Source organism: Rana temporaria, chromosome 10, assembly GCF_905171775.1.
Source record: "Rana temporaria chromosome 10, aRanTem1.1, whole genome shotgun sequence".
NCBI lineage: Eukaryota > Metazoa > Chordata > Amphibia > Anura > Ranidae > Rana > Rana temporaria.
This window is the reverse complement of record NC_053498.1, coordinates 10,164,482-10,189,573: the sequence shown is the minus strand read 5'-3', so window position 1 is coordinate 10,189,573 and position 25,092 is coordinate 10,164,482. Positions and strand designations below refer to the sequence as shown.

At 42.2% G+C, this 25,092-nt stretch overlaps 1 protein-coding gene across 2 annotated transcripts; it reads left to right on the top strand.

The window, feature by feature from the left end:
* LOC120915979 (alpha-tectorin-like) lies at positions 1-22,914 on the top strand. Of its 2 annotated transcripts, none has more exons than XM_040326820.1 (8): positions 1-101; positions 7,587-7,641; positions 8,974-9,012; positions 11,843-11,973; positions 15,696-15,983; positions 18,485-18,625; positions 20,689-20,842; positions 22,552-22,914. In XM_040326820.1, exons 2-8 carry the CDS (start codon positions 7,605-7,607, stop codon positions 22,722-22,724), a joined length of 963 nt encoding a protein of 320 aa, XP_040182754.1. In that variant the 5' UTR covers positions 1-101; positions 7,587-7,604; the 3' UTR covers positions 22,725-22,914. The 2 variants fall into 2 exon arrangements, with proteins under 2 accessions (XP_040182754.1, XP_040182753.1); XM_040326819.1 differs by having other exon boundaries at positions 21-78.
* Positions 22,915-25,092: the final 2,178 nt, after the last annotated feature.

Here is a 25,092-nt window from a genome sequence, read left to right as displayed (position 1 = left end):
AGCTAAACAGTTATAAGTAATGTGACCTGGGTTGGCACTGCCCTTCGGAAACCCTGACACCCAGCAGAAGCACCGAAGGTAGGAGCACAACAGACTCATTGTTAAAGGACATTTATCACCAAAAAATGATTGTATTTTAATTACAGTGTGGGATTATTTAATACTTGTAGTAATAGTAATCGGGATATAAATTCCTGTTTGATCCAATATGTCTTTATTGATATTTCCCTCCATATTTATGTATATATGTCCAGCAAAAATGACAGTTGAAGGGTTTGGGTCTTACAACTGTCTGCCTTTATTTAAAGTATAACTCTGGGCAAAATAAGAAAACGAATTTCCCAATAGCATTGATGCAACCGATTTTGTTTTTCTAAGTCCCCGATTCCTTTTTTTTTTTACCTAGTGACCCAACCTGTAGATTCGTTATTTTTCTTTTTTATGGAACATTTTTTTTTTAAATGTTCCAGAAAAAAGAAGAATAATGGATCTACTGGTTAGAAAAAAAATTCCAGGCGGTTTGTTGGGTCTGCCCATTTTTTTTATTTTTTTTTATTAAATGTTCCAGAAAAAAGAAGAATAACAGATCTACTAGTTAGAAAATAAATTATATAAAAAATATTTCTAACCAGTAGATCCATTATTCTTCTATTTTATGGAACATTTAAAAAACAAAATGGGCAGACCCAAAAAATCGCTTGGTACTTGTTTTCTAACCAGTAGATCCGTTATTCTTCTATTTTATGGGAAAAAAAAAAAAAAAATTGTCAGACCCAACAAACCACCTGGTAGTTATTTTTCCAACCAGTAGATCCATTATTCTTCTATTTTACTGAATATTTAATAATAATAATAATAATAATAATAATAATAATAATAATAATAATAATAATAATAATAGTATTATTAATAATAATAAAAAAATAAAATAAATGGGCAGACCCAAAAAACCGCCTGGTATTTTTTTTCTAACCGGTAGATCCATCATTCTTCTATTTCATGGAGCATTTAATAAAAAAAAAATGGGCAGATCCAACAAACCGCCTGGTATTTATTTTTCCAACCAGTAGATCCATTATTCTTCTATTTTACTGAACATATAATAATAATAATAATAATAATAATAATAATAATAATAATAATAATAATAATAATAATAAAAAAAAAAAATGGGCAGACCCAACAAACCACCTGGTAGTTTTTTTTCTAACCAGTAGATCCATTATTCTTCTATTTTATGGAACATTTAATAAAAAAAAAAAAAAATGGGCAGACCCAATTTTTTTTCTATCAAGTGGATTCGTTATTCTTCTATTTTATGGAACATTTAAAAGAATGGGCAGACCTAACAAACCGCCTGGTATTTATTTTTCAACCAGTAGATCCATTATTCTTCTATTTTACTGAACATTTAATAATAATAATAATAATAATAATAATAATAATACAAATAAAAACTGGGCAGACCTAACAAACCTCCTGATATTTTTTTTCTAACCAGTAGATCCATTATTCTTTTATTTTATGGAACATTTAATAAACAAAATGGGCAGACCCAACAAATCGCCTGGTCCTTGTTTTCTAACCAGTAGATCCATTATTCTTCTATTTTATGGAACATTTAAAAAAATGGGCAGACCCAACAAACCGCCTGGTATTTGTTTTTCCAACCAGTAGATCCTTTATTCTTCTATTTTACCGAACATTTATTAATAATAATAATAATAATAATAATAATAATAATAATAAAAATAAATAAATGGGCAGACCTAACAAACCTCCTGGTATTTTTTTTCTAACCAGTAGATCCATTATTCTTCTATTTTATGGAACATTTAAAAAAAAAATGGGCAGACCCAACAAACCGCCTGGTATTTGTTTTCTAACCAGTAGATCCGTTATTCTTCTATTTTATGGAACATTTAATAAAAAACAAATAAAAAAATGGGTAGACCAAAAAAAAACCGCCTGGTATTTTTTTTGTAACCAGTAGATCCATTAATCTTCTATTTTATGGAACATTTAATAAAAAAAAATAAAAAAAATGGGCAGACCCAATTTCTTTTCTATCAAGTGGATTCGTTATTCTTCTATTTTATGGAACATTTAAAAAAATGGGCAGACCCAACAAACCGCCTGGTATTTATTTTTCCAACCAGTAGATCCATTATTCTTCTATTTTACCGAACATTTAATAATAATAATAATAATAATAATAATAATAATAATAATAATAAAAAATAAAAAAATGGGCAGACCTAACAAACCTCCTGGTATTTTTTTCTAACCAGTAGATCCATTATTCTTCTATTTTATGGAACATTAAAAAAAAAAAAAATTGTCAGACCCAACAAACCACTTGGTAGTTTTTGTCTAACCGGTAGATCTGTTATTCTTCTATTTTATGGAACATTTAATAAAAAAATAAAATAAAATGGGCAGACCCAATTTTTTTTCTATCAAGTGGATTCGTTATTCTTCTATTTTATGGAACATTTAAAAACATGGGCAGACCCAACAAACCGCCTGGTATTTTTTTTTTCCAACCAGTAGATCCATTATTCTTCTATTTTACCGAACATTTAATAATAATAATAATAATAATAATAAAAAATAAAAAAATGGGCAGACCTAACAAACATCCTGGTATTTTTTTTCTAACCAGTAGATCCATTATTCTTCTATTTTACCGAACATTTAATAATAATATATAAAAAAAACAAATGGGCAGACCTAACAAACCGCCTGGTATTTTTTTTTTAAAAGTGGATTCGTTATTCTTCTATTTTATGGAACATTTAAAAAAAAAAATGGGCAGACCCAACAAACCGCCTGGTATTTATTTTTCTAACCAGTAGATCCATTATTCTTCTATTTTACGTAACATTTAATAATAAAAAAAAATAAAAAATGGGCAGACCCAACAAACCGCCTGGTATTTATTTTTCCAACCAGTAGATCCATTATTCTTCTATTTTACTGAACATTTAATAATAATAATAATAATAATAATAATAATAATAATAATAAAAAAAAATTTAAAATCGGCAGACCTAACAAACCGCCTGGTATTTTTTTTTTCTAACAAGTGGATTCGTTATACTTCTATTTTATGGAACATTTAAAAAAAAAATGGGCAGACCCCCAAAAAAACGCCTGGTATTTTTATTCTAACCAGTAGATCCATTATTCTTCTATGTTATGGAACATTTAATAAAAAAAAAAAAAAAAAGACCCAACAAACCGCAGACCCAACAAACCGCCTGTTTTTTTTTTTTTCCAACCAGTAGATCCATTATTCTTCTATTTTACCGAACATTTAATAATAATAATAATAATAATAATAATAATAATAATAATAATAAAAAAATGGGCAGACCTAACAAACCTCCTGGTATTTTTTTTCTAACCAGTAGATCCATTATTCTTCTATTTTATGGAACATAAAAAAAAAAAAAAATGGGCAGACCCAACAAACTGCCTGGTATTTATTTTTCCAACCAGTAGATCCATTATTCTTCTATTTTACGGAACATTTAATAATAATAATAATAATAATAATAATAAAAAAATAAATAAAATGGGCAGACCTAACAAACCAATAAAAACCGAAAGAGTCGCGCTAAGTAATTGAAAATTGCATGTGAATAATACCCAGTGAGTGGTTATGTGCAAATCTAAAAAACATGAACCAAAATAATCATAACAAATCAAGTCTATAAATGTGGTCCACACAATAATTAGTGAAAAAGAGGGAAATGCACCCAAACAAAAAGCTGAATGGGTATTTTTTTTTCTAACAAGTGGATTTGTTATTCTTCTTTTTAATGGAACATTTAAAAAAAAAAAAAAAATGGGCAGACCCAACAAACCTCCTGGTATTTTTTTTCAACCAGTAGATCCATTATTCTTCTATTTTACCAAACATTTAATAATAATAATAATAATAATAATAATAATAATAATAAAAAAACAAAAAACAAATGGGCAGACCTTACAAACCGCCTGGTATTTTTTTTACTATTACTCTTCTGTGTGTCTATTTACTGGAGAGTGCAAAATCTGGTGCAGCTTTACATAGTTAACCAATCAGCTTGCATTTTTTTGTTGTTGTCAAAGCTTAATTGAACAAGCCGAAGTAAGAAGCTGATTGGCTCTCACACAGAGCTGCACCAGATTTTGCACTCTCCAGTTTTAGTAAATCAACCCTATTGTTTATTATATTCAAAAAACCTGATTTTTTTTTCTCCCAAATAAATCAAATTTATGGAACTGTTGTATAATTTCTGGCCGAGAATATAACGATGAGGGTTATTTAATAAAGGCAAATCCACTTTGCTCTACAAGTGCAAACTACAAGTGCAAAGTGCACTAGAAATTGCACTTAAAGTGCACTTGGAAGTGCAGTCGCTGTAGATCCGAGGGGGACATGCAAGGAAAATAAAAAACAGCATTTTAGCTTGCACATGATTGGATAATAAAATCAGCAGATCTACCCCTCGGATCTACAGCGACTGCACTTCCAAGTGCACTTTCAGTGCAATTTCTAGTGCACTTTGCATTTGTAGATATATATATATTGTATACATTCTAAAGGGAGACAGTACAGTTACAATACAATAAAATTCAAGAGGATTAAGAGATTCTTGCTCATAAGAGATTACAATTTAAATGTATTTTTCTTAATTAACAAAGCATCATGATATTGCTGCTTTAAATTTATAAATATAACCTTTATTTATATAAAAGTAGCGTTTTTATATTTTTATTACCATTGGTTTTCATTTTATCACATGTAAGTTATTTTTTTTTTTAACCTTTTAAGTTGTGTAGTGAAATGTTGCTTGTTTTATTAATTTTAAGAATTTAACACACAGGTCTTTTGTGTCAGTGAAATAAAAGAATATAATAAAAGAAAAGAAAATCTACAAGTATATTTACGAGTATATTTACAGTATTTCTCCAAATAACAATTTTTTTTCATTATTTTTTTAATTATAAATATTCTACATGGCACACTGTAATTGGCAAATCTCATGTTATAGTAAATTTTTTCCCCCCTAAACAGCTTCCTTTACCTTAGTGCAGTCCTCCTTCACTTACCTCATCCTTCCATTTTTGCTTTTAAATGTCCTTATTTCTTCTGAGAAATCCTCACTTCCTGTTCTTCTGTCTGTAACTTCACACAGTAATGCAAGGCTTTCTCCCTGGTGTGGAGTGTCGTGCTCAACCCCTCCCTTGGACTACATAAGAGTCAGGACGCCCACTAACACACAGCTCCTTTCTCTATCTGCAATGTAGAGAGCGTCCTGACTCTCCTGTAGTCCAAGGGAGGGGGCGAGCACGACACTCCACACCAGGGAGAAAGCCTCGCATTACTGTGTGAAGTTACAGACAGAAGAACAGGAAGTGAGGATTTCTCAGAAGAAATAAGGACTTTTAAAAGCAAAATGGAAGGATGAGGTAAGTGAAGGAGGACTGCACTAAGGGAAAGGAAGCTATTTAGGGGGAAAAAATTGTACCTTTAACCACTTACCCCCCGGACCATATTGCTGCCCAAAGACCAGAGTACTTTTTGCGATTCGGGACTGCGTCGCTTTAACAGACAATTGCGCGGTCGTGCGACGTGGCTCCCAAACAAAATTGGCGTCCTTTTTTCCCCACAAATAGAGCTTTCTTTTGGTGGTATTTGATCACCTCTGCGTTTTTTAGTTTTTGCGCTATAAACAAAAATAGAACGACAATTTTGAAAAAAATGAATATTTTTTACTTTTTGCTGTAATAAATATCCCCCAAAAATATATAAAAAAACATTTTTTTTCTTTAGTTTAGGCCGATACGTATTCTTCTACATATTTTTCGTAAAAAAAAATCGCAATAAGCGTTTATTGATTGGTTTGCGCAAAAGTTATAGCGTTTACAAAATAGGGGGTATTTTTATGGCATTTTTATTAATATTTTTTCTACAAGTAATGGCGGCGATCAGCGTTTTTTTTTTCGGTATTGCGACATTATGGCGGACACTTCGGACATTTTTGACACATTTTTGGGACCATTGGCATTTTTATAGCGATCAGTGCTATAAAAATGCATTGGATTACTATAAAAATGCCACTGGCAGGGAAGGGGTTAACACTAGGGGGCGGGGAAGGGGTTAAGTATGTTCCCTGGGTGTGTTCTTACTGTGGGGGGGGGGGGGTGGCCTCACTAGGGGAAACACTGATTTTCTGTTCATACATTGTATGAACAGAAAATCAGCATTTCCCCTGCTGACAGGAACGAGAGCTGTGTGTTTACACACACAGCTCCCGTTCCCCGCTCTGTACCGAGCGATCGCGTGTGCCCGGCGGCGATCGCGCCCGCCGGGCACACGCACGGGAGTCGGGGGCGAGCGGGGGGCGCGCGCGCGCCCCTAGTGGCGGCTAAAAGGTAGGACGTCCATTTACGTGGTCTCGCCTAGGAGAGCCACCTTGTGGACGTATAATGACGGTGCGGCGACGGCAAGTGGTTAAAGGAACACTAAAGTCAATATTTTTTTTTTGTAAAATAACAAACATGTTATACTTACCTCCACTGTGCAGCTCGTTTTGCACAGAGTGTCCCCGAACCTGGTCTTCTGGGGTCCCTCGGCGGCTGTCTCGGCTCCCCCTCGCAAGAGCTTTCCACCTTCATGCGAGCAAGCTCGCGTGGTGCAAAGCTTTTGCGGGCGCTCTCTCGTGATACAGCGGCGGGCATAGCCGCCGACTGTATCACTTGGCCCCGCCCCCCAGCGCGCCGCGTCATCGGATGTGATTGACAGCAGCGCCAGCCAATGTCTGCGCTGCTATCAATCCGTCTAGCCTAGCCAATCAACGGCCAGGCTGGAAACCGTAGAAGATCACAGGGACGCGCACAGGACTTTCGAGGGGTGAGGTAAACGGGTATGCAAATGAGCATTTACGGCGATCCACGGAGGTTTTCACGTTTGTTATGTCGTCGCTAGTAATTTTTTTTCCGTCGCAAAGTTACGGCTGCTTTAACATTGCTTAAATTTAGACGAGCCATGTTAAAGTATGGCCGTCGTTCCCGCGTCGAATTTCAATTTTTTTAATTTTTTGCATAAGACGTCCGGGAATACGAAAGTACATTACACACGTCGCCGTTCAACAAAAATGACGTCACTTCGCTCAAAGCACGGCGGGAATTTCAAAACGGAGCATGCGCGGTACGTCCGGCGCAGGAGCGCGCCTAATTTAAATGGTACACGCCACATTTGTATTAGGCGGGCTTGCGCCGGACGCCTTTACGTTACTCCGCCGCAAGTTTACAGGCAAGTGCTTTGTGAATCAGGCACTTACGCTGAAAACTTGCGGCGGTGTAACGTAAATGGGATACGTTACGCCGCGGCGCAGGTACGTGAATCTGGCCCATAATGTTTGGGGGTTCTGATTAATTTTTTAGCAAAAAAATTGTGATTTTTACATGAAGGAGAGAAGTGCCAATTGGTTTGGGGGTTCTGATTAATTTTTTAGCAAAAAAATTGTGATTTTTACATGAAGGAGAGAAGTGCCAATTGGTTAAGCACTAATAATACTCTCATGTTTCAGGGAGGAAAGAGAAGAATCATGAAGACGTGGATTGGTTTAACACTTCTGCTCCTGGGTAGGTACATAAGACCAACTCCTATCCTATAGGATACTATCTTTGCTGGTGCTCGCATGTTACTGCTGATATTAGTTCACACCTCCATAAAGATATCAAAAATATTGAAACACATTGGAAAAAAATATTGCAAGCTACGTCCTAACAAATAGGAATGAAAATAAAGTATTGTGTACCTACCCCTTGCTCCTGAGTATGTACATGAAACCAACGACAGCCTCATGCCCCGTACACACGACGGGAAAACTCAGAGGAGAGCTTTTGGCCCGGGAATCCCGGCCGTGTGTATGCTCCCTCGCAGTTTTTCCAACGGGAAAAACTGCCAAACCCGTCGGACAAAAAAAAAACTGAGAATCAGCTCTCTATTTTTTCCCGCCGGCATTCCCGACTGACTTTTTTCCGTCAGAAAACCGGCCGTGTGTAGCAGAAAGCGGCCATTTTTGGCCGTTTTCCAGTGGAGAAAAACTCAGATGGAGCATGAACATGGTCGGGATTCTCAAGGAAAAGCTCTCTCACGGACGTCCTCTTGTTCGAGGATGAAAGAATGTCCATGATTGGCGGAACACTGAACACAGTGGGCCAGATTCAGAAAGAGATACGACGGTGTATCTCCTGATACGCCGTCGTATCTCTGAGTGCACTCGGTCGAATCTATGCGCCTGATTCATAGAATCAGGTTATGCATAGATATCCCTAAGACTCGACAGGTGTAAGTGTCTTACACCGTCGTATCTTAGGCTGCAATTTCACGCTGGCCGGTAGGTGGCGCTTCCGTTTGTTTACTCGAGGAATATGCAAATTACTATTTATGTCGATTCAGAAACGAACGACCGCCCGGGGCTTTTTTTTACGTTGTTTGCGTTCGGCTTTTTCCGGCGTTTACGTAAGGCGTACGTGAATGGGGCTGGGCGTAGGTTACGTTCACGTCGTTGCCATTGAGCCGTCGTATCTTAGGGCGTAAATTCAACGTGATTCTGAGCATGCGCCGTTCGTTCGGCGCTTCATTTACATGGGGTCACGATTCATTTTAATACAGCACGCCCACTACCTGCCTACTTTGAATTAGGCGGGCTTACGCAGGCCCATTTACGCTACGCCGCTGTAACTTAGGGATCAAGTGCTTTGTGAATACTGGCCTTGCCTCTCTATTTTACGCCGGCGTAGCCCATATGAGCTGCGCTACGCCCGCTCAAATATACGCCGCTCTACCTGAATCCGGCTAATAGTGTTTATTTTATATTCAAACAGGGTCTCTGTAACCAAACCTGATGCATTTATATAAGTTTAAACATTTTTTAATTTGTTTCCTGTTTTTTTTTTTTATCATTTCAGCTTTGCCATCCGTTTTCCCCTCTGTGTGTAAGAAAGAAGGTACGGTTGATTAACTAAACCACCATAAACTGCAATGGAGTACACACATTTTCCACTGAAATCTTAATCAATGGTTAGAAAACTAATGTAGCCACCACATCTAAGGACTACAATATATACCTTTTTTGCTTTTGGGTTTATTTACCCTTTAAAGCGGAGTTCCGGCCACAATTTCACTTTTTAAATATAAATACCCCTGTAATACACAAGCTTAATGTATTCTAGTAAAGTTAGTCTGTAAACTAAGGTCCGTTTTGTTAGGTTGTTACAGCATTTAGACACTTTATAAAATAGAAATTGACTGGGGCCATCTTAAGTGTGGGCATCATGAAGCCAGACTGTATGACTTCCTGGATTTCAGCCTTGCAGATCTCGCACATGCTCAGTGCTGCACAAGCAGTGTATTAGGTTTCAGATCAGGTTTCAGCACCTGTGCTGTTAAAGTCACATGATTCTTTGAGACTGGGGAATGCACAGACTCCTGGAAAGTTACACCCACTACATTCCCAGGAGTCTGTGCGGTGTAGGTTAGGAAGCTTAAGCACCTAGGTGCAGGAAGTGGGAAGATTAACTATTCTGCCTAGCAACAACACTTTGAAGGCATCTAAAAAAAAAAAAATATTCGTAAAGGACTAATGAATTTTTTTTAAAACTACTAATGTAATGTTATATTTATGGGTGGAACTCCACTTTAACCTCAGTTGTGACTTCATGGAGAGGCAGTGAGGTGTACAAAAGAGCAGAGGGATGACCACCGAGGAAATCACTGGCTATGAACTCAGTGTAGTCAAGTCATCATGGCTGATAAAAGGGAGGCCGTATTGTTTTTCAGTAGCTTTAAATAAATAATAGCCAGATGCAGACAGAAATGCAAAACATCATCATTAACATATAATTAACCACTTCCTTACCGGGCGCTTAAACCCCCTCCCTGCCCAGACCAATTTTCAGCTTTCAAGGCTGACGCATTTTGAATGACAATTGCGCGGTCATACAACGCTGTACCCAAATGACATTTTTATCATTTTTTCCCCCACAAATGGAGCTTTCTTTTGGTGGTATTTGATCACTTCTGCGGTTTTTATTTTTTGCGCTATAAACAAAAAAAGACCGAAAATTAAAAAAAAATACAATATTTTTTTACTTTTTGTTATAATAATATCCCAATAAAAAAAAAAAATATATATATATACATATATATATTTTTCCCTCAGTTTAGGCAGATAAGTATTCTTCTACAAATTTTTGGTAAAAAAAAATCGCAATAAGCGTATATTGATTGGTTTGCGCAAAAGTTATAGCGCCTACAAAATAGGGGATAGATTTATGATTTATTTTTAATGTTTTACTAGTAATGGCGGCGATCTGCGATTTTTGTCAGGCCTGCGATATGACGGCGGACACATCGGACACTTTTAACACTATTTTGGGACCATTCACATTTATACAGCGAACAGTGCTATAAATATGCACTGATTGCTGTATAAATGTGACTGGCAGGGAAGGGGTTAACACTAGGGGGCGATCAAGGGGTTAAATGTATTCCCTGGGAGTGATTCTTACTGTGGGGGAAGGGGACTGACTGGGGGAGGTGATCGATCTGTGTCCCTATGTACAAGGGACACAGCATTTGTCTCCTCTCTCCCTGACAGGACGTGGAGCTCCGCGTCCCTGGCTCTGTGACTGACGATCGCGAGTACCTGGCGGACATCGCGGCCGCCAGGCACGCGCATCGGCATCACGTGACATGCCGGGCACAGTTTATCCCCGCTGCGCGCCCTCAGCGGCGTGCGCAGGGAATGTAAATAGCAGGACGTCCACCCGGCAGTTGAGAGCCACGCTGTGGACTCCTCTCGTCTATAGCGCGGTTCTCAAGTGGTTAAGAAGTCATGCGTATCACAGTTTTATATGTTCGGTCAAGTAACGGTCAGGGGTTAACGCCGTTACGATTTTCCATTCCACCAACCCAAGGCAGCTTCCGACACTCCACAATCCAGCAGACAGGACCCATTGGATTTCCCCCCCAGAATAACGAGACACAGCTCTGTTCTCTGGTTCCAAACAGACAGACTTTAATGGTAAACTCAGGTTTCTTATATACAGTTAGAAAGCATGCTGCAGTAATCAAATGACACACTCCACCCACAATATCACACAATGGGTGCTAACGAGTCCCCCTCAATCCACATCTTAGACAGACATTCTGACTCCGCGATAAGCTATTCTCACCTGCTACACAATCCACATTCCTTTAGTGAACAGATGTCTGACCTTTAGAGTGTGTTAACTCACAACACATATTAACATCAATAGAACTTTCACACAATACAGGGTTAGTTAGCATAGCACCATGAAATATCTTAGGAGCCAGGCTTAATTAACACAATAGACAATAGAATGCAATCACAGCAAGCTTTTATCACTACAGCCAGGTAGCTGGAGGTGATTAACATCAATTAACATCTTAACAGTCTATGTTCATTGAAGGAGACACTCTATTGACCTGTTGGGTTCAGAATGAACAACTTGTAATATTTCAAGATATCCTGCAATACATGAATTATCATTACTGTCCCATCTCATGTAATCCATGATATCAGTTCTCAGTCATCCTATGCCCCTAGTGGACGTAGGATGACCCTAGACACAAGAGTCATTGGTGAAGCTGACACAGGAGTACCCCACACCCTTCAAGAGCCTCTGGGTCCCACGGGCCATACCGTTACAGGTCATTAAAAAATAGAATTTTCCTATTGCCTTGTATTTTAACATACAGTATGACTTGTTATGCCTTACTGACGCGTTTGCTATTTTGATCTTTCCTCTGCAGGCACAAATCTTTTTAATTATGGGCCAGCTTTTAATGACCTAACAACTCCAGAAGAGGATGACGGTGCGACGGATGAAATCGCCTTACTCCATTCATTCACTTTCTTTGGGGAGACACACCGATCTTGTTACGTAGGTTTTATCTTACTGAATCCACCATGACCATATAAGAAATTCATAAAGCGGTCGTAAACCACCGTTTTTTTTTTTGTTCTTTAAACCTGCAAGGCAAAGTTTTAATGTGCTAGTATGTATCCCATACTTGCACATGATATGAAATTTACCTTAAAACGAAGACCTCCAGCGGCTCGCTGTCGCCGCTGACAGGGCTTCCATCTTCAACCGGTCTTCCTTGCGGGTTGGTGGCCTCCGGTCCTTTGATTGGACGAGGCGCGATGACCTCACTCCCGCAAAGAGCCACTGTTCACAGCACAGGGCTCTGAAGAAAAGGCACGGTATGCCATTCCTTCAGAGCGAATGCGACGGTGATGTCCCCGGCGGCTTCACACGTAAATATCTCCTAAACGTTGCACATTACTGTACCTATAGGTAAGCCTTACTATAGGCTTACCTATAGGCAGGGGCGGACTGACCATTGAGTCATTCGGGCACTGCCCGAGGACCCCATGCCACTAGGGGGCCCCATCAGGGTTGCCAGGCTCAGTAAAACCAGGGACAGTATGTTAAAATCTATGTTTTTTTTACATCTGTCCCTCACATGCTTTTGATGTGAAAATCCCGAAATTTTAGCTGCCCCGCCTCTGCACTGCCTCCTGGCGTGGTGGCCATCTGTAAGCCCAGGGGCCCCATAATCTTCTATTGCCCGGGGGCCCCATGAGTTGTCAGTCCGCCCCTGCCTATAGATACAAATAGTCCATGGGAGTTTACTCCCACTTTAAATCGGTACTTCCGGCAAAACGTTTTATTTTAGATTTAGAGTGGGGAAGGGTCAAATCATATTTCACACAGTGGCATCTTTAGAGCATTATAGCCCCCCGGGGAAATACAGTGCACTGGGGCCCTGCCTACACAATCACGCACGAGAATAAAAATGCAAACTTCCCCGCCCCCCCCCACGTGTGTCTGAATAGCGCCGCAAAAACAACGGTAAATCTCGGCTAAAAATAGTGGCGCTTTTCCGCCGACGGCGCAACGCCCCAGTGTGAAAGTAGCCTAAGACATCATGTGCCAGGCCCAGGCCCAAGCAGGCAATCAAATATAGTGCTCAATGTGGATTAAATACATTTAAATTATGCACAGCCATAGTTGCCGTGCCGGCGCCGGGGGCTATATAAGTGCGAGAGGTGGCTGAATGATGCTTGGCTGGGGTCGCTGGGCAGGTGGGGCCCCCGGGCAACTTCCCCCGTGCGCCCATTCAAAAAAAGACAGCCCTGATTTCAGGATTTAATGGACTGAGGTGTACAGTGGAACCTCGGATTACAAGCATATTCCGGTCCAGGAGATAATCCAAAGTACTCGCATATCAAAGCGAGTTTCCCCATTGAAGTCAATGGAAACTAAAATAATTTGTTCCGCATGGACTTCAATGGCATGCAATAGCGCATGCGGCCAGAGGCCAGACCTCGGAAAGGCTCGGGAACGTAGTATTTACGAGTCTTTCCAAACGGCTCCGTTCGGCTCCGGCGCCCCCCCCCCCCACCTCAGGCCAAATGCGGTACTGCACATCGCTTTGGTATGAATTCTGCTCATTTTGCGAGACAACACTCCTTCATTTTAAAGGCTGTATGCACCTCCACTCACAGCCTGACGGTCTCCTGCAAGACCTGGACAAGGGTTTGAAGATTTCTTCGCTCCCAAATCTCTATGAAATCTCCACAACCAAAATACGGAGAAACACAAAAAAAGTTTTCTCCTCTCTTTGGGGAGGGACCAGACCTGTAACTATTTAAAGTAGCATTTTTCAACCAGGGTTCCATGGCACCCACCCTGGGGTGCCTTCTGAATTCTTCATAGGTTGCCTTGCCAAAATGCCCAAAAATTGCTCCAGATTGCCCAAAAATTGTCAATAAGCCAGAGAGTCCACCAAGCCGAGTCATTTTTTGTTACACAAAGCCACAAGTTTTTAATGTACAGAACTACAACAGCGGGCACCATGCGGGCCAGATTACTTCATATAAGGGGGGCGTTGGGCTCCTGAGGATATCCTTGCCCCTCCACTGCCCCTTCCCGTCAGCAATGGGGTCACATTAGCTGAATAAGGGAGAAAAACTGAGGGAAAAGAGAAACCCCGGAATACTAGTCAGTACAATATTGTTTTGTGATAAAACTAAACGAACAGTTTTAGATATTGTAGCATTAGCCACACCATAGGACACCCCAAAAACAGAGGTGTTTTGGGGTGTTCTATGGTGTGGCTAATGCTACATTGCTAATGCTAATACACTGTTCCCAAGCCTTTCCGAGGTTTGCCAAGGTCAGCTGAGCTGACCTCGGGCATTTCCATGTGTTCCCGAGGCTCTCCTGCGCCCCCCCACCTCTGGCAGCATGCGGTATTGCATTGAAGTCAATGCAGAACTAATTATTTTAGTTTCCATTGACTTCAATGGGGAAACTCGCTTTGATATGCGAGTACTTTGGATTGGGAGCATTCTCCTGGAACAGATTATGCTCGTAATCCGAGGTTCCACTGTATGCGTACCAGGATGTCAACAAAGCTGTGCCAAGAGCGCGAGCTCTGCGCGCTTCCAGCACAGTTACCGCCAATCGGGAGCAGGGCCGCCATCAAGGGGGTACAGGCAGTACACCTGTAAGGGGCCCAGATGGCAACCCCCTTTTTTTTTTGTAAGGGGCCTGGAGGTCCCTAGGGCCCCGGATGGCAACCCCCCTTTTTAAAAAAAAATTGTTATAAAAAAAATGTAAAAACATTTTTTTTTTATTAAAGGGCCCAGAGGTCCCCAGGGCCCCGGATGGCAACCCCCTTTTTTTTATATTTTTTTTATAAAAAAAGTTTTACATTTTTTTTTATTTTTTGTTTTTATTAAAGGGCTCTGAGGTCCCCAGGGGCCCGGATGGCTACCCCCCTCTTTTTTTCTAATTCATTTTATCTTTTGTTTTTATTTTTTTTGTAAGGGGCTCAGAGGTCCCCAGGACAACCCCCCTTTTTTTATTGTTTTTGTTCGTCAGCACCTAAAATTCGCAGCGACAGCACCCCCCGCTGCTTCTCAATTCGTGGCACCCCCCCCCGCTTCTCAATTCGTGGCACCCCCCTGCTTCTCAATTCGTGGCACCCCCCTGCTTCTCAATTCGTGGCACCCCCCCTGCTTCTCAATTCGTGGCACCCCTCTGCTTCTCAATTCGTGACACCCCCCTCGCTTCTTAATTCGTGGCACCCCTCCGCTTCTCAATTCGTGGCACCCCCCGCTTCTCAATTCGTGGCAACCCCCCTGCTTCTCAATTTGTGGCACCCCCCCTGCTTCTCAATTCGTGGCACCACCCTCCGCTTCTCAATTCGTGGCACCCCCCCGCTTCTCAATTCGTGGCATCCCCCCGTTTCTCAATTCGTGGCACCCCCCCGCTTCTCAATTCGTGGCACCCCTCCGCTTCTCTGCTCCAGGGGGCCCATGCTTGAAGCTGTGTAAGGGGCCCCATAATTCCTGATGGCGGCCCCGATCGGGAGCTTTTCGATCATGTGACCGCTGTGACAGCAAATCACACCGGTCACATGATCAGAAACCCCACCCCGTATCCAGGCAACAGAAACCTCTTAAAGGGCCGGGAGGCGCCAGCATTAAGAGGTTAATGAATATGTCTATAAATAAATATAAAAGTTATAGAATCTATCCACAGTGAAAGCATACTGTAAAAAGTAATATTTTTTTCTTTTTATCCTGTAGGTAAACAACAATGGTGCAATTTCCTTTAGAAAACCAGTCGCTGATTACACCCCTGATGCCTTCCCCCTGGAGGATTTATGTATGATCTGTCCTTATTGGGGGGACGTCGATAACGAAGACGAGGAAGATGCTTACGTTTACTACAGGCAGATCGTCGAGGAAGATTTCCTAGAGTGCGCAGGTCAAGAGATCAAAAGGCATTTTGAAGATATGGAAAATTATGAACCTGCCTGGATGTTTCTTGTAACCTGGCACAACGTACCTTATCATGGAAGCGAATCAAACAGGGTACGAGACGGTGCCAATTGATGCCACATGGCTGGGGTGTATCTACCTGTCGCCAACGCTGTATCCTGGCCAGGCAGCGGCGGAGGCGATCAGGTCCTCTCTCCTGCTTGCTGTGGATATGAGTGAGGGGAAGATGGCCCCCACCCGTCCCCATAGCATAGCAGGGCGGAAGTGACGTCAAAACGTCACTTCCGCCCATGCTTCTTAACCACTTAAGACCCAGACCAAAATGCAGCTAAAGGACCTTGCCCCTTTTTGCGATTCGGCACTGCGTCGCTTTAACTGACAATTGAGCGGTCGTGCGACGCGGCTCCCAAACAAAATTGGCGTCCTTTTTTTCCCACAAATATAGCTTTCTTTTGGTGGTATTTGATCACCTCTGCGGTTTTTATTTTTTGCGCTATAAACAAAAATAGAGCGACGATTTTGAAAAAAATTCAATATCACCAGTCATCTCTATGCTTCCTGCACCGGCTGATTGTTTCTCCGGGTCACTGATGGCACGGGAGAGCCCAGAAAAGGACCGGATGGAGGGGGGGGGGGGGGAAAGTCCCCTCCCGTCGCCAATAAGAACGATCAAGCGGCGTAACTGCCGCTATGATCGTTCTTATGGTGCACTGAATCGCTGGCTCAAAATAGTGATATCTAAATGATGACGTCATATGATGTCCTTGGGCGGGAAGTGGTTAAAGTGGATGTGAACCCTCCATACACCTAGTAAAGTGAACAGCCTCAGATGATACACTGAGATGAACCAAATCTCCCTACATAGGTTTTACGTGTATATCTGCCGTCTTCACATTTATATACTGTTTAGAAAGTTGAGATCCTGTTAGGAGATTTTCTCTTCCTGTTTAACACAGAGTGTGATGTCTGGGCATACAGCCAAGATAGCAAACATTGCTGATTGGAGGAAAGGCACACACCCCCTCTCATCATAGGCAGAGATGTTTTGTAACAGGGCCAGCTCCCTGCTAATCTATTTTAGCAACCTCCCTGGACTGAAGATTCAGGCTGCTTTTGTCTAAAAGTCTGAGAATTTGTCAGGAGTTACCAGGCTGATAACAGAGGAACAGTTCAGGAGAGAGCTGGGACTTAGCTCATTGAAGAGAGATAACAAAATACTGCAAATATATGTACCCAGCTCAAATTTTATGAATCGGGTTTACATCCACTTTAAGGGAATCCATTGCCCCCCCCTGGCCCTAAGAACTAGTGTCCCCACTTGATAATTTAAGCGGTGGGTCTTAACCACTTCCCGACCGCCGCATGTAGATATACGTCGGCAGAATGGCACGGACAGGCACATCAACGTACCTGTACGTGCCTGCCTAGACGTGGGTCGGGGGTCCGATCCGGACCCAAACCCGCTACACGCGGCGGTCGCGTCCCCCTCGGGGAGCGATCTGGGACGACGGCGCGGCTATTTGTTTATAGCCGCTCCGTCGCGATCGCTCCCCGGAGCTGAAGAACGGGGAGAGCCGTGTGTAAACACGGCTTCCCCGTGCTTCACTATGGCGCTGCATCGATCGAGTGATCCCCTTTATAGGGAGACTCGATCGATGACGTCATTCCTACAGCCACACCCCCCTACAGTTGTAAACACACACTAAGTGTACACTAAATCCTACAGCGCCCCTTGTGGTTAACTCCCAAACTGCAACTGTCATTTTCACAATAAAGAATGCAATTTAAATGCATTTTTTGCTGTGAAAATGACAATGGTCCCAAAAATGTGTCAAAATTGTCCGAAGTGTCCGCCATAATGTCGCAGTCACAAAAAAAATCGCTGATCGCCGCCATTAGTAGTAAAAATAATAAAAATGCAATAAAACTATCCCCTATTTTGTAAACGCTATAAATTTTGCGCAAACCAATCGATAAACGCTTATTGCGATTTTTTTTTTACCAAAAATAGGTAGAAGAATACGTATCGGTCTAAACTGAGGAAAAAAAATGTTTTTATATATGTTTTTGGGGGATATTTATTATAGCAAAAAGTAAAAAATATTGAGTTTTTTTCAAAATTGTCGCTCTATTTTTGTTTATAGCGCAAAAAATAAAAACCGCAGAGGTGATCAAATACCACCAAAAGAAAGGTCTATTTGTGGGGAAAAAAGGACGCCAATTTTGTTTGGGAGCCACGTCGCACGACCGCGCAATTGTCTGTTAAAGCGACGCAGTCCCCGAACTGTAAAAACACCTTGGGTCTTTAGGCAGCATATTGGTCCGGGGCTTAAGTGGTTATACAGAAAGGGGAGTGGCCTTGAAGGAAGGGGTGGGTCATATTTAAATTAGGGGGTGCACGAGTTAAGTCAGGCCTAGGGCAGCACAAAACCTAAATACACCCCTGCATGCCAAAGACTTGAAGGCCCGATCTCTTGGTAGCAGTTGATCCCAGTGGATGCGATGAACAAACCGTTGCCGAACCATTCTCATGAATATGTCAGTAGGCGGGATGTTGAGAAGTTATTAATACCTGCTCTTGTTTTATGTTCCAGACAAACACCTTCCAGTGTCTGCTGGCCTCCGACAAGTACCAGAGGTCTGTTGTCCTTTTCCTGTATGACAAAATTACGTGGACAACGGGCACCGCCAGTGGTGGAGATCCTAAGACCGGTCTTGGGGGCATCCCCGCTCAGGTATGGCAACTGAATGCGAGAGACATAGGATTATGAACTGAAAGAATAGCTCAACCTATAAACATTTATTTACCAAAGTAAGTTATAAGTAACAGCAAAAAATAACAGAGTATACAATATCTCAAACAGGTAACAAAAAGGTACACGGGGGTCAAGTCAGAATACAAAAAGCCCAGCATTGCACAGGATATGCGGCCATAACAACAAATACGTTTGTTAAAATAATGCTCAGTGCATCTCACTAGTATGTCCATCGTGGGTTAATAAAGAGGATCATCATGGCATGTACCCAGGGGCGGACTGACCATTTGGGCACTTAGACACTGCTCAAGGGCCCCATGCCACTAGGGGGCCCCATCAGGGTTGCCAGACTCAGTAAAACCAGGGACAGTATGTAAAAATCTGTGTTTTAAAAAAAATCCTAAGATTATAGCTGCCCCGCCTCTCCAGTACCTTTTCAGTGTGTGTATTCTGTGTGTATGTATACTGTGTATGTATACTGTGTATGTGTATATTGTGTGTCTGTGTGTGTATACTGTGTGTGTATACTGTGTGTATGTAATATTGTGTGTGTGTATAATGTGTATGTATACTGTTTGTGTATATTGTGTGTCTACTGTGTATGTATACTGTGTGTGTATACTGTGTATGTGTATGTTTTGTGTCTGTGTGTATGTATACTGTGTGTGTGTATATTGTGTGTATGTACAGTATACTGTGTATGTATACTGTGTATGTGTATTCTGTGTGTATGTATACTGTGTGTGTATACTGTGTATGTGTATAGTGTGTGTCTGTGTGTGTATACTGTGTGTGTGTATATTATGTGTATGTATATTATATGGGGCCCCATAATCTTCTATTTCCCGGGGGCCCCATAATCTCCTATTGCCCGGGGCCCCATAATCTCCTATTGCCCGGGGCCCCATAATCTCCTATTGCCCGGGGCCCCATAATCTCCTATTTCCCAGGGGCCCCATAATCTCCTATTGCCCGGGTGCCCCATAATCTCCTATTGCCCGGGTGCCCCATAATCTCCTGTTGCCCGAGGGCCCCATGAGTTGTCAGTCCGCCCCTGCATGTACGCTTTATTGCATAAAACTGTAAGATAGTAAAATAAACGTAGACAAATGTATAATAAGACAAAGTAACTTAGATTGGAACTTTTCAATGAACGTAACGGGAGATAAAACTCCCCTTAGGCCTGGTAAACCCAGGGATGGGGCAACCTAAAAGCCAAATATAGACGAGGATATGCAATGTATCTGTAAAACATAACCCCCCCAAAAAAGGGGGGGAGGACAGGGAGAGTAACCGAGGGGGGAGGGGGAGTTGTTGGTATGTGTCCCCAGAACAGAGAACGCTGAGAATAAGGGGGAAAGGGGGAGAGGAACAGAGAGCAGAGAGGGCCTCTCGCCCAGGGAGTGAAGATGCGGGGAGGGAGAGACAGAGGAGCGGAGGGGGGCATCGGTCCGCTGTAACTGAAGCCGGCCCACTGAGCCATAGGCCCACCGGGAAACTCCCGGTAGTCCCAATGGCCAGTCCATCCCTTCCCGTACGTACGTATATCTGCAACATTAGTTTTCTTTTTAATGTTAGGTACATTTTCTACAAGTGCAGAGTATACACTCACCGGACACTTTGTTAGGTAAACCTGTTCAATTGCTTGGGTAACACAAATTGCTAATCAGCCAATCACATGGCAGCAACTCAATGCATTTAGGCCTTTAGATGTGGTGAAGATAACTTGCTGAAGTTCAAACCGAGCATCAGAATGGGGAGGAAAGAGGATTTAAATGAATTGGCATGTGCAATGGTTGTTGGTGCCAGACGGGCTGGTCTGAGTATTTCAAAATCTGGTGATCTACTAAGATTTTCACGCACAACCATCAGCACAACCATCGGAAGTTTAGGTGGAGGAAAATGACTTGTTGATGTCATAGGAGAATGGGCAGACGATAGAAAGGCAACAGTGACTCAAATTGTCCTCCTATAATACATTATCGCACTTTCTCATTTGAATGGACACCTTCTTTAAAAGTAAAACAATCTTTCACATACAGGCTGGATTCAATACAGGAAAGGAATACTTTAATATGCCATCATCTAGAACACAGTATATGATAAACATCATATCCACCAGCAACGTTGGATGTCCAGGAGTGTGGGTCTTTCGTGTTGATGACTTCAGGGTGCCTGGTGGCTGCATATACAAAGGTATGATTGTCCTGTCAGTAAGGATCCCAAGTAGGGGGCCACAATCAATTTAAGAGGCCCCCAAAATTCTCTAGGATTGGTAATTTTACGAAAGAATGTTGGAGCAGTGGCGTAGCGTGGGGGGTGCGAGGGGGGGCCACCGCCCCGGGGTGCAAAATCTAGAGGGACGCTGTCACGAGTGTGAAGAGGAGGGAGCGGCAACAATAGATGAGACATAGGAACAGATGCATGATGTCACCACTCCAGGCTTTACCAGTCATTGTCAAGCACGCTCTCCTCTTCTCTACAGCCACCGCTGTCTCACATAGTGGATCATGTGACCAGACTAGAGATAGCTGAAAATAGATAAGTCCATGGGTCAGGGGGGCGCAAATTACTTGCCTCGCCCCATGCGCTGACAACCCACGCTACTCCACGGTGTTGGAGAGCTATGGAAGTGCCCTCATCCCAATATTGTCAATAGAAATAAAAACCCTCTGAAAGAAAACGAGGGGACTGGGCACGAAAGACTGCTGGAAACTCAGAATTAAAAATAGAAATACAGTGGAACCTCAGATTGCGAGTAACACGGCTAACGAGCGTTTCGCAATACGAGCATTGTATTTAAAACAATTGGGACTCGGTTTGCGTGTTGTCTCGCAAAACAAGCACAATTCAGGCCAAAGCGGTGTGCAGTATGGCTTTTGGCCTGAGATTGGGGACACCGGAGCCGAGCCGAATGCTGCGATCCGCGCCGTTCGGAAATGCACAGAAAGGCCCGAGGACAGCACGGTTGACCTCTTCAAATCTCGGGTAGTTAGTCTTTCCGAGGCTCTCCGGCGCCCCCCGTCTCTGGCCGCATGCGGTATTGCATCCCATTGAAGTCAATGCAGAACAAATAATTTTTGTTTTCATTGACTTCAATGGGGAAACTCGCTTTGATATGCGAGTACTTTGGATTACGAGCTTTCTCCTGGAACGGATTATGCTTGTAATACGAGGTTCCACTGTATAAAAATAAAATCATTTTAGTGGCTGTAAATTGCATGCATGGACAACACATTACTTTAAAAAATATTCTTGACTATAAGCAAAGAATATTGAGACATTCAACGTGTTTCGAAAATAGGGTTTGGTAGTTCTTCTTCAGGGATGCTCAAATATAGAGTATTAGGTAGGATGTGCCAGCTGTGTTGGCTACTTCAACAAGCCCCGCCACAAAGAGTTACAAACCAAGGTGGAAGAATGTCGCCGCTTCCCGATAAACCCCCATGAATGGAGATCACCGCCAAGCCTGGGCCGCAAAGAATTACAAACCAAGGTGATAGTAATTTTGTGCAGGGACTTTTATAAGCACGGGAAACATGCGCTACTTTACAGGCATACTATAGACCCCCCCCTAGGTACGAAATTTAAAGGAATATTTCACTTTTATTGTTTCACTTTAAGCATTATTTAAATCACTGCTCCCGAAAAAAACTACTGTTTTTAAAACTTTTTATGACAATAACTTGCATATTAACCTTTAAAATTAGCACTTTTGATTTCTCCCATAGACTTTTAAAGGGTGTTCTGAATTTGCCACAGACACCCCACTATTCGGCGAACGGGCGAACAGCCGATGTTCGAGTCCAACTCATGTTCGACCTGAACATAAAGCTCATCCCCAATAGTGATTATGAACCTTGTATTTTGGTCTGATTTTTATTGTGGTTGTTCTGTTTTTGCAGACAGCTTCTTGAATCGGGGACAGACTGTGTGGATGGACGACGTCTGCTCAAATAAATGTTCTTGCAGGCATAATGGGAAAGTCGAGTGTGAAAATAAAGGATGTGAAGACGATCTCGTCTGTCTGCCCGCCGGACGCAACTACTTATGCCAGATCAACGAAGAAGATTGTTAGGTCTCCCAGGCGTCTAGAGGCGGGGACCCTTCTCAAGGCCAAAGACCTTCATTTTTGCTCTCCTCTCTTCTTCAGTTAATTATCTTTCTTAGACAGCATTGTAAACGTAGAAGAGAGACTCAATCATGTCACTGCACACTGCTTCGCTTTCTTGGGCAAAAGATTTTAGATGGAAATTGGCTATACACTGCAGATGCCTTTTGGCTTGTGCTTTACTCTTCTGCAACTTTTCGAAATATTCCATCTTTCTTTAGGTGTTTTTCCTTCTTTTTTTTTTTTTCAATTCTTCAAGGTTGCCTATTTCTCCTAACCCGGGACATGGTTTGGCTCTGCTGTTTCTGAATACAATTCCAGGGCAGATTTACATTATATTCCAGTGCAACTGAAAACACTTTGCTGGAGGGTGGAAAGAAAATGGCCGAGGAACACAGAAGGGTGCTAGAAAGAAAATGCAATGCTTAGAACTCATTTGGACAGGTGGTAAATTCATGTAATCTGAAAATGTGGCATCACTTTAAACCAAGGTTCTAAGATCAGAGCATGTCTCTAAAGCGGTTATAAAGTTTCGTGTTTTTTTCACCTTAATGCATCCTCTCCGGCCCCCCCCCGACCCCCGTTTTACTTACCTGAGCCCCGAATCTCCGTGGGCGCGATCCCGTAATGCTTTCATCCACCTTGAGGCAGCTCTTTATTGGATGATTGATAGCAGCGCAGCCATTGGCTCCCGCTGCTGTCAATCAAATCAATGAGGCGGCGCGGAAAGGGGGCGGGGTCGAGTGATACACTTGGTGGCTATGGCCACTGAGTGTATCATGCGGGAGCGCGCCCGCAAGCTAACCCCCTTGGGAGAGCGCTTCCTAGAGGGGGGTTAGCTCTTCTGGGGAGGAGCTGAGACAGCCACTGAGGGACCCCAGAAGGCCAGGATCGGGGCCACTCTGTGCAAAACGAACTGCACAGTGGAGGTAAGTATGGTATGTTTGTTATTTAAAAAAAATAAAAAATAAAATAAACCTTTACAACCCCTTAAGCAAACAGTGGTTGGTTTACTAAAACCGGAGAGTGCAATATCTGGTGCAGCTCTGTATAGAAACCAATCAGCTTCCAAGTTTTATTGTCAAAGCTGATTTGAACAAGCTGAAGTTAGAATCTGATTGGCTCCCATGCACAGCTGCACCAGATTCTGAGTCCTTCAGTTTTAGCAAATCTCCCCCACAGTCAGTTATTAAAGGGCCAGTCCTCCCAAAAGTAATGCTATAGGTGTAGCCAAGTAATTTAGTCTCTGGCTTTTCATATGGATACCCAGGCAAAAAGGTCTTCCAAAAATAGTTCCTGGCTTAGGAGTTTGAAGTGTTCCTGCCCACCTTTGTGTGGTGCAGTTCCTCCTGTTAAATATTCTGTTCAATAATTTAAAACCCGTCAGTGATGGTGGTAGACCCTAACGGGCACTGCAGGTGTGCAAACTCAGGAACTCAGTGCAGAGATCTTAAGTTTCCCAATGATACAATAAAATGTTAAAGCGGAGTTCCACCCAAAATTGGAACTTCCGCTTTTTCGGAATCCTCTCCCCCTCCGGTGTCACATTTGGCACCTTTAAAGGGGAGCAGATACCTAATACAGGTATTTGCCCCCTCTTCCGGCCATAGATATCCGCGGATGTCTCCGCCACGTCCGGCGCCTCCTCCGCCCCCCCGCTTTCTTCTGGGAGACACACAGATCCCAGAAGACAGCAGGGACCATTCAGATCGCACATGTGCAGTAGGGAACACATCCTTTGTGTTTTTAGATACAATTGCACAAAGGTATTCATTTTCATAATTGCCAGTATTGACAAGCAAGCTGATTTGCATGTCGGAGGAATCGGCCAGCTGCACATTTTTCTTTTTTCCTGTTGAACATGTGCTTGCAGATTCATCCAATAATTATACAAATATACAATGTAGATTCTTTGAATGAGATCATTACAGCCTTTCAACATTCAGAAATTAAAACTCAATAATCATCACTATTTTACCTAGATTTAGCAAAGCAAAATTCACCAATACCATACATGGGTTGGCAGAAGAAAGGCCAACATAACACCGAACTTTGAATTGTAGAGGGAAATTGTGGCTGTTGATGACTCTGCCACCATTTCCTCACCATTCATTACCATCCTTACCACTGTCATGTATTTTAACGGTATTGTAAAGCTTTTTTTTTAATACTTACTTGCTCTGTGCAATTATTTTTCACAGAGAAGCCCCAATCCTCCTGTTCTGGGGTCTCCCACTGGGGATGCTACTGGTTCCTCCTCTTCAGTGAGTGTTCCTGCAGAAATCAGCTTTCTTTGGGGCACTCATAAAAGGCTCCCCCTCAAGCCACCCTGTCC